General features: G+C 51.8%; 1 protein-coding gene across 1 annotated transcript; it reads right to left on the bottom strand.

Moving 5' to 3' along the window:
* Positions 1-3,115: 3,115 nt before the first annotated feature.
* On the bottom strand, positions 3,116-5,410 carry MT4 (metallothionein 4). Its single transcript, XM_004322334.4, has 3 exons — positions 5,276-5,410; positions 3,901-3,966; positions 3,116-3,373 (listed from the first exon to the last, which is right to left on the bottom strand). The coding sequence occupies exons 1-3, from the start codon at positions 5,304-5,306 to the stop codon at positions 3,282-3,284; spliced, it is 189 nt and encodes a 62-aa protein (XP_004322382.1). The 5' UTR covers positions 5,307-5,410; the 3' UTR covers positions 3,116-3,281.
* Positions 5,411-10,454: the final 5,044 nt, after the last annotated feature.

Genomic DNA, 10,454 nt, shown 5'->3' with positions numbered 1-10,454 from the left:
AACTGCTTAGCCCAGCGCTTGGCACTTGTGAAGTGTTCAGCACTCAATAAATATTAGTTGTTGGTATTATTATTATTATTATTATTATTATTATTAAAGTGAGACACTGAGGGCTGATTCTCCCTTCAAGATGTGGTAGAAATAAAAGAGATTCTTCAGGTGAAGCATTTGGGTGAGATGAGACGGCAGTGCTGTGTGCACCGGGGCTGGGGTTGCACAGGGAGTGGCCAGCCTGCTTGTTGGAGACACAGGGGACCTCTCTGCCCCCCGGAAGGTGTCATTACCAGCATCGTGTCCTTCCCAAGGGGCGTCAGAGCTCTGCAGTCACCGAGAAGGCCTTGGCAGGGGCCTTCTCAGAGATTCACAAACAGAAGCCTAAGAAAGGCTGTAGCCCTATGAGTCCCTGTTTACGGAGCACCTGCTATGGGCATAGACCCTATGCTATGGTTTTTCCCTATGAGGGAGGGACACTTTGCAGATGTGGAAACTGAGCCTCAAGAGGTAAGTGATTTGGTCAAAGTCACGCAGCCAGGGAGGGTAGAGCATCTGACTCCCAAGGCCGAGCCCTTTCCATTGCACTGTAGTGCTGCATCTGAAGCACAATTCATGGACGGAGGGGGAAACCCTCCCAGGGAGGCCGCAGATGACTTCCAAACAGAGAGGGTGACAGTGTGGATTATGGAAGTGCCCAGTGCCAGGAAGCACACAGTAAGTCCTGCTCCTGTTTGGCCCACTGAGCCCAGCCCCACAGGGCACCCTTGGAGAAGGCTCCATTCTCACCCGCTCCTGCTTCTGGCTCACCTTGACCTAGGCCGGGGCTGGAGAAGGCTGCTCCTGGCCTCTTCTGGGTCCTGGTGTCAGGCCCTTGGCAGCATGAATGGACAATCTCCCAGAGCTTGAGTCTACCTCCCGCTCTGCTGAGGGTGGTGGTGTGGGTGAGTGTGGGCTGTGTCTCCGCCTCCTCACCAGGGCCAGCCTCAGGGACTTCAGCCTTGACCGCCTTCCATCCTGGAAGTTGTTTCTGCACTCTCAGGGCATGGCTTTGGAGTCTGTTGGACCTGGGTTCAGATCTCAGTGCTACAAAACTAGATGAGTGGCCTTGGGCAAGTCATTTAACCTCTGCGTGCCTTGGTTTCCTCATCTGTAAAATGGGGTTGATAACGGTACTGACCTCGTGAGGTCGTGTTGTGACAATCAAATGAAGTAATGTGTAGGCAGTGCTGGACCCAGTGCCTGGCAGGTCTTAAGTGCTCAGTATTTTAATCTATTATTAGACTGCTTTATTCTTTTAAGTAACAGATCACACGGACCTTAGGTTCTTAATCAGGGTCTTCTGGGGGTTCCAGAGATGGCTTTGGGACAGCCTGTGAATTCCCTGAGATCATATGTAAGATTGACTGAGGTTGTTCATACGGGTATTTTTAGGGAGAGGAAGGTTTACAGCTGTCAGTGAATTTTTAGGGGTGTTTATGACCCCTGCTCTGAGGGGTCCCAGGCACAGTGCTAGGCTTGGCGGGTCGGAAAAAGACCAAAAGATGTAGTCACAGCCTCAGCTGCCTTGGGCAGCGCCACCATGGCAGAGTTGTGTGTGGAGTTTTCTCTTTGTCTCCCATATTTTCTTTAACCCTTTTGTTTCATCTATTTTTTCTTTTGTCCCCTTATTTTTTGGTTGTTTAAGCTCTTAATTTTTTCCGTCTACCTATTCTTTTCTCTTAAATGGAAAAAAGGACCTGGCAGAGAGTTTACTGTATGAGAGAAAACACTTGCCAAGTTTTCAAGGTAAATAGTGTGTGTTTCGGGGTGGGACAGATGCTGTGTATCATCGGCGCTTGTGCAGCCAGAGAATATCCCTGGGAGGGCACACCAGTAAGTGGTGACAGTTGACTTGGGGAGGGGGGGACTGGGGCGCAAATGTGGGAAGGAGTCTTACTCTCTTTGTATCTTTTATGTTTTGTATATTGTGTATGGAGACCTATTTAAAAATAGGTTTGTTTTTTTTGGGGGGGGGCTTCCCTGGTGGCACAGCGCTTAACTTAAGAATCCGCCTGCCAACGCAGGGGACACGGGTTCGCGCCCTGGTCTGGGAAGATCCCACATGCTGAGGAGCAACTAAGCCTGTGCACCACAACTACTGAGCCTGCACTGTAGAACCCACGAGCCACAACTACTGAGCCCGTGTGCCAAAACTACTGAAGCCCACGCGCCTAGAGCCTGTGCTCCGCAACAAGAGAAGCCACCGCAGTGAGAAGCCCGCACACCACGATGAAGAGTAGTCCCCGCTTGCCTCAACTTGAGAAAGCCCGCACGCAGCAACAAAGACCCAACACGGCCAAAAATAAATAAATAAATAAAAGAATCTCCCAGCCAATTCAGGGGACACAGGTTCAAGCCCTGGTCTGGGAAGATCTCACGTGCCGCAGAGCAACTAAGCCCGTGCGCCACAACTACTGAGCCTGCCGTGTAGACTGAAGCCCATGTGCCTAGAGCCCATGCTGAGGAGCCACCGCAACGAGAAGGCTGTGCACCGCAACGAAGAGTAGCCCCCTCTCGCTGCAACTAGAGAAAGCCCATGCGCAGCAATGAAGCCCCAATGCAGCCAAAAAATAAATTAAAAATAAATAAATAAAACCTTACTTAAAAAAAAAAAGATTAGGTTACCCCGAAAGCGGACCCTGTACAAGTAGTTTCTTTGCGTGGGGATCCCAGGAAGCCCTGGAAAGAGGATGGAGAAGTGAGGCAGAGAAGGAAGGAAGCCAATACGGAGTATGTTTACGTCTGTGGGCTATCGGAGTTCATTGCTGCTGAGGACTTCTGGAGGACGGTGTAGAACATGACTCAGATTTGTCCCATTGTAAGGGTAAAAACGCTGATGTTATGAATTCACTAACTCCTGTTTGTCATCTGTTAAGGGCTGTTCCCAGGGGCGGCCTGCCCTGTGCATGCGTCAGGCAAGCTCGTGCTGCACGAGAAAACCCTCAGGCAGAGCGGTAGGACCTCGGGGTTAGCAGCCATCTGCAGAATGGGTACAGGCTGGCGCCTCCTGTATCTTCATGGGACCAGCCCTTCTTGGTCCTGCTGGGCTAGGGTAAAACATTGCTCTGAGCCACCAGACAACCACGAGTGAAAACTTTATTGCTCCAAGCACTTTATATGAATGTCACCACCACCTGACCTGGGCAAATATATAAAAAGCACAACCTATTGTACAGTCATTCCAACTCCTCGACTAATGCACTGTACAGATGCTTCCCAGGCCTTGTCCCCAGCACGATGGATGCATTTCAGTGGCAGCAGCTGCACTTGTCCGAAGCCCCTTTGCAGATGCAGCCCTTGGCACACTTGGCGCAGCCCGGGGGGCAGCAAGGACAGCAGCCTGGAAGGGGCAGGAGATGGACAGATCAGCTTTGAGTCAACACTCTTATCTGACCACTTCCCCCTTCACCACTTAGAAGGAAGTAGAAAAACAAGAGCATGCTACACACAGGTTCCAATCCACATGAGCAAAAACCCTGGGACAGGAAGTGGTGGGATGTTAGAGCTGGAAGGGACCTCAGGGGTCACCCAGAGTCCATCAGAGGCCAGGGAGGGGAAGGGGTTGGCCCACTGCCGTTGGACAGTGGCAGATCCAAGGGCTCCTGACGCCAGGCCATTCCCTTCACTACTGGGCAGGCTGGAACCTCCCCTCGGCCCTCTTCTTATCCAAACCCCTGAAACACTGAGGATGCCCTCACCCCCAGGTCAGCTGCAGCCCGCGGGACTCAGCTTTCATTTCAGATCCCTCCCAAATGGGTAAAGGCATCCAGGACCCCCTCAATCCCACCGTGGCTGGAGGGTTGAGGATGACAGAAACGGACTCCCAGCTCCCCGCCAGCAGTGCATGGCCCCGGTCACCAGACTCACTTTTTTGACATGTTTTACAGCTGCAGGTTTTGCATTTGCAGTTGTCTCCGCAGCTGCAGGTTCCTCCTAGGAGAAAGGACAGAGCCACAAGCATGAGCATCGAGGTGGAGCGGGCACACAGGTGCGCCACAGGCCATCTAGGCGGCCGGGGGTCTGGGCTGCCCTTGGTCAGTGGATGGACAGGAGGTTGAAGATGCTGGTTCCCAGTCACAGTCCATGGACAGAAACTGGGGGGGACTACATCAGAATCCCTGGGGGGGTACTTATTAAAATGCAGATTCCTAGGGCCAGCCTTTGAGATATTATAATTCATAGGTCTGGGTGGAGAAAGGGAATCAGTATTCTTTAAAAAGCAACCCAGGGACTTCCCTGGTGGTCCAGCGGTTAAGACTCCTCGCTTCCACTGCAGGGGGCATGGATTGGATCCCTGGTCAAGGAACTAAGATCCTATGTGCTGCTCAGTGTGGCCAAAAAATAGAAAAAAAAAAAGCAACCCAGATGATTCTGATGTACAATCAGGTTTGAGAACCACTGAGTTAGGCCAAGCCCAAGGTCCCCTGGGGACTGTCGAAAACTTTAAGGTATCAGGCAACATGGAGATCCTGAATGTGTAGGAGGAAGGGCAAAGGATATAAACAAGCCCGAAGTGAGAGTCACAGCTACCACTTGTTTCCATATCATAAAACCATCTATATTTAAAAAAAGAAAATCACCCGCTTCTTGTTTTGAGTTTCAAGATGCTGGAAGCTTCTGTCTTTTTGGCAATTTGGGGACAGACATGTCCTGTTAGGAACCAGGGAGGCTTGTGAGACTTCTTGATGCCGTTTCCAAAGATCATAAAAACCAAGATGGCTCTGAACCCTGACTCACTTCTCCTGGCCAACGTGCTTCCTTGGAATTAAGCAGTTTCAGACCTGGAGGTCCACATATGCTTCTACTAACTCCCCTGACGTCTGCAAATGCTTTATGATTTTAACCCTTTCATGGCAACCCTAGGAGGTGGGCAGCTGGGGATAAGTAACCCTAGTTTTCAGATGAAGAAACAGGCTTGGAAATAATAAGTGTCAGGAGTGGATGGGAGCGATGGACCAGAAGCAGGTGGGTCTGGGCCAGAGCTCTTCCCCCGCCCTGGTGGCTGCTCCCAGAGGCTTGCCGCTAGGTCCCACCACAGTCATTCCTAAGCCAGGTTATTAATTCTAGCAAATCAAGCTGGTATCCAACAGAGAGCGGGAGCCGCCGCAGAGGTGGCCAGTCTGACACAAACCCCATTGGTGCTTCTAATTGGAAGAAGAGAAGCATTAATCACAGTCCTGCAGGCTCCCTGTGGGAAGCTGGCGAGAGGTCACAGCATCCCAGGGTGGGCATCCTTACTCACCAGACATGCAGGTGCATTTCCCAGGGTCCATGGTCCAGTTGTCTGAGAGGCTGCGGCGCTGTCACAGCTGGTGAAGTGAGGCTGAGTGAGCCGTCACCAGAGGCTCCTTTTTATGGCTGTGTGGGTGTAGACCTGGGCTCGCCTCGCCTCTCCCTGGGGCTAGACGCTGTGCACACAGCCCAGCCATGGGCTGGGTGTCGGCAGAGGAGGGCAGAGGAGAGGACAAGCAGTACAGTCATTTAGGTGGCTTTTCACAAAGGGTGCAGGTGGCTGTACCCGCCACCTGCTGAGGTGTCAGGGAGCCAGGCTTAGGCTCAAACTGCAGTCACATCGTGCAGATTGGGAGCTACCTGTGTCCCCTCTCCAACTCCTACACATACTGTTATCTGCCATTTCTGTTCCCTCCTTCACAGGGGCTGCTCCTGTCCTGGCCCGGGGTCTCATCTGACTCCCCTGGTTCACTATGAAAGCCCTTTACCATGTGCAGGCGGGGGCCCCTCTTCTGTGCCCTGGCTTTAGAAGACCCCCAAAAGTCAGGGGCAGGTGCCCACTCAGAGCCTGTAACCTCTCTTTCTAGACCACATGTGGAGCACCCTGGATGCTGGAATCTTCTGTCTTCCCAAGCCTGCTTGCTTCTAAGGATTTGCTCAGTCCTCTTCCCCAGGCTCCCAAGGACAGGTGTGCAGCCAGTGTGCGTCTCTCTAGGCCTGAGAGGTGGCCGTGGGTGGCTGTTTGCTGGGGGTACAGACAGAGTTTGGATGTGTGGGCTGGTGCCCACAGGGGTGTGTGAAGGAAGGAGCTAGGGGTGGGGAGAGAAGGGAGGGGGACCGCAGATTGGGGGTTGGGGCCATGGGGCAGATCGCCAGGCACCTCTGCATTCTAGGTTGCAATGTTAAGGTAGGAGGGTAGAGAGTATTTTATTTGTTTATCTGATTTATAACTTTAAAATATTTTAGCCGGGGGGCTTTCCTGGTGGCACAGTGGTTGAGAGTCCGCCTGCCGATGCAGGGGACACGGTTTCAAGCCCTGGTCCGGGAAGATCCCACGTGCCGCAGAGCAATGAAGCTCGTGCGCCACAACTACTGAGCCTGCACTCTAGAGCCTGTGCGCCACAACTACTGAGCCCTCATGCCACAACTACTGAAGCCCTTGCGTCTAGGGCCCGTGCTCCCCAACAAGAAAAGCCACTGCAATGAGAAACCCGCGCACCACAACGAAGAGTAGCCCCCGCTCGCCACAACTAGAGAAAGCCCACATGCAGCAACAAAGACCCAACGCAGCTAAAAATAAATAAATTAAACAAATTTATTAAAAAAACCAAAAAAACCCCATAAAACAGCTAATGGTACAGAAGGGCTGGAGGATATCTCAGCCCAGGAAACCCATGACCTGGCAGGGCTGTTCTCAAAGCCCAAAGGCTGGATCTGCCTTCCCACGCTTGCATTTACAGCCCAGTCCCAGCCCATCTCTTGGAAGGTCCAGCTTCTTCCCCCTTGCCCTCCACTCTTGAGTGTGCCCTGTAGCAGATATGAATACCTTGGAAGGTCTGGCCCGACTAAGTGAGCCCAGAGAACGGAAAGGATTTCCCTTCCCCCTTATCTAAGCCGTCTCTCCTCCCTGCTCACTCTCTGAGCCAGAAGTTGCTTCTTCCTTGGATGGCTGACACTGCAGTGTTGCTTAAGGCCTCAACTGAATGATAGTGTCAAAATCCAATCCCCAAGCTTTTTCCGTTTCTGGGCTGTGTGGATTGAAACAACCATGTGTAGCATCAGGTGGTAGAGTCCATGTTGACTGCACCTGGGCTGTCCAGTTGAAAATCTGATGAAAGCTCTACCTAGGAAAAAGAATGCACAAATACATGACGTTTTCCTGCCGCAAGTTCAAGCGATTTGTGGATCTCTGAAATCCCATTGCTGGGCCTCCTCCCACTCTCCCCAGGGGCTCTGAGGTAAGAGCTCCTCTGCAAAGCAGCAGTCCTGCTTGAGCAGCTTTTCTGTGGCCACACAGCAGTTGTAGCTCCTCTGAGCCACTGAGCCCTAAATATCTCCTTCTCCACTTACGGCCTCTCCATACGAAAAGTCAGGTGGTTTTTCTCAGAACAATGAAATGGCTGTTCCAGAGGAGCAGCTAACGCTCCACCTCTTAACCTAAATGACTGCGTTGTCATCTGCTCCCCCTCCCACAAAGGTCAAAGCTGGACACCCGCCGTTCCTATGTCCAGCAGTTTCTGCCAGAAGTTCTGGGACTCGTGGCCTGGGAATGGAGGTTCAGCCACGATGATGGCAGAGAAAGGTCCTGTGCTGTCACTCCACACCCTGGTCCACGTTTTGCGCTTGGGTCACCACCCTTCCCCATACAGGGCCCCTCTGGACATAGGTGTCTCCCCAGGAGCAGCCTGGAGCCATTGGTTTTTATAACGCTGGTTTATAACTTGGCCTCTCTCTACACCACAGGCTTCTCACAAACAGAGGCTGTGCTTCTTCATCTCAGCAGCCGTGTGGCCAGGCACACTGAGCGCTGCCACACAGTGGGTGCTCAATAAATATTGATGAGCTGACGATGAATAAATGACTCAATAGAGTTCCATGTAGGCTGTCTTCTCCAGCTCTTGCTGAAGAGATTTAGACGATCTTGTCGCTCACCAGGAGCAGTCTAGAGCTGGAGATCTGGAATCATGCTGCCTGGGTCCTGATCCCGGTTCTGCTGCCTGATTGGGGGCAAGTTGCTTAACCCTTCTGAGCCCCAGTTTCCTCATCTGCAAAGTGTGGCTCATGAAATGATAACCCCATGGCACTGTCATGGTGAGGGTTAAGTGAGAAAATGCATATTCAGCACTTAGTTCAGAATCTGACACACAAATATTATTTCGCTATTAATATTATTATTATCTGTGCTTAATACAGCTGACAGATAGGTTCAGCCACTCACCCATTTGTATGTTTCAGGCTCATAGACTATTCTACAACTGGTCCCAGGGTCCTGAGTGGGATGCGTTCATCAGCAGTAAATATCGTCAAGAGTTTTAGTCTCTGGGTTCCCAGCTTTTAAGCTCAGCCTAGTTGCTTTTGGGTCCCAGGGCCTGGGGACCATGGAGCACTGCCCTTCCTTTCTGACGTCCCTTGCTGCAGTTTGCATCTGTTTGGAGTCAGAGTTGACCTTCCACCTACAAGGCCCACTTATAGGGTATTTTGGGCTTCCTCTGTAGGACTAGGCATAAGATATGGGTGGACAAAATCAAAGCAGGTCGGGGCCCCAGGGGACACCAGCTTGAATCAAGATGGTCAGTGCTGGAAGAACCCTGAGAAGTCATGGGCCAACTTCTTGTCCAAATGGGGACACAGAGGCCCAGAGAGACAGGGTTAAGCCTTGGTCACCCAGCTTAGGTTCGTGGTGGGGCGATTTGAACCCGGCTCCTTGACTCACTGCCCGCACCCACTCTTGAGTTCTAAGGCAGGACTGTTCAGCCATTTGGAACCTTGTGGCTTTCTCTACTGTTTATTCATTAATTTTATTACAAAAGTTCAAACATACTAAAAAGTACAAAGAACAGTATTACAAACACCACGTTATCTACCACCTGGAATTAACAGATGTCAACTTGGTCACGTTTGCTTCAGCTCTTTTATTTATAAGACATAAAAAATTATCAGGATCATGGCTTTAAATACCACCTATGTGCTGGAGGCTCCCCATTTACACCCCCAACCTGGGCCTCTCTTTTGAACTCCAGGCTCATGTTTCTGACTGCTACTCAACATCTCCGCGTAGACGTCAGACAGCATCTCAGACTCCCCAGATGAGCTTCTGCTCCGGGCATCGCCTCCAAGCACACCAACGTCTTGTCTGCCTCCATCTCTGTCACCTAGTTTGAGCCACCGTCACCTCCCGTGAAGATTCAGGACTCATTTCCTAACTGGCTTTCTTGCATCTGCCCTTTCCCTGGGCCCTTTATACCGCATTTTCTTTATTATAAAAATGCTGCTGTGGGCTTCCCTGGTGGTGCAGCGGTTGAGAGTCCCCCTGCCGATGCAGGGGACGTGGATTCGTGCCCTGGTCCGGGAGGATCCCACATGCCACGGAGCGGCTGGGCCTGCCCGTCCGGAGCCTGTGCTCCACAACGGGAGGGGCCACAACGGTGAGAGGTCCGCGTACCGAAAAAAAAGAAAAAAAAATGCTGCTGGGGAATACCCTGGTGGGCCAGTGGTTAGGACTCTGCGCTTTTGCTGCGGAGGGCCCGGGGTTCGATCCCGGGTTGGGGAACTAAGATCCTACAAGCTGCGTGGTGTGGCTTTGGAGAGGGGGCAGGAGGCGCGGGTCGTCCATCCTTCCTTATTTCATCCTCTCCTTCCTTTCTCCTTCCCTCCCTCCTTTCCTCCCTTCCCCCTCCCCCTTTCTTCTTTCCTTCCTCCCTCCATCCCTCCCTCCCTCCCCTCCTTAATCAATTACTCAGCAAACATATTTGGGGCCTACTGTGTGCCTGGCTTTGGGTTAGCCCTCTGGATGGAGTAAGAGAGCCTGGAAGGGCCTGGTTCTCACAAGCGTGCTTTCCAGGAGGGGTGGTGAGCATGTCCATAGCTATCAGAAAGGAGAAAGCAAGCAGGGTTTCTGTGAGGACACACAAATGCAGGGCGGCCTTTGAACGGCCCTGAGAGTATCTCCCTAAATGTTGGCCCCGAGGTGCCTCACTTGCCTCACCCTAGTCTCAGCCCTTCATTTCTCCCCGTCTAGGTAACCTCTGGGTTCCTCATGGAATATTGGGGCTGGACTGGAGGTTTTTGCACTGTGCAGGCTCAGAGCCCCAGGGCTTCACAGAGGTGTGGTGCAGGGGCTTCTGTGGATGGGATGCTAGGTCCCATCCCTCTCCCCTCCCCCTATTTAAATAGGGCAGCTCCTCTTTCTAAAATCTGTTTTGTCTTATGAAACCCACCCCCTCAATCCCTCTTACAATGATTTTATCTGGGGGCTGGGGGGAGCATGGTTTGCTGCTGCTAGGACCAGTTGGAAAACCACTGAACACAAGCCATGCCTTCCAGGTTAGGGGCCTTGCCCAGGGGAACAGTGGGAACTTCCAGATCTGCCCCTGGAATCCCAATTGGAACTCAGGCCCAGTGTGCTTTCTTTTTTTTTTTTCTCAAAACATTTATTTATTAATTCTTTAAAATAACAATAATAAACCTAT

This window comes from Tursiops truncatus, chromosome 19, assembly GCF_011762595.2.
Source record: "Tursiops truncatus isolate mTurTru1 chromosome 19, mTurTru1.mat.Y, whole genome shotgun sequence".
Lineage (NCBI taxonomy): Eukaryota > Metazoa > Chordata > Mammalia > Artiodactyla > Delphinidae > Tursiops > Tursiops truncatus.
This window is presented reverse-complemented; position numbering and strand designations above follow the sequence as displayed.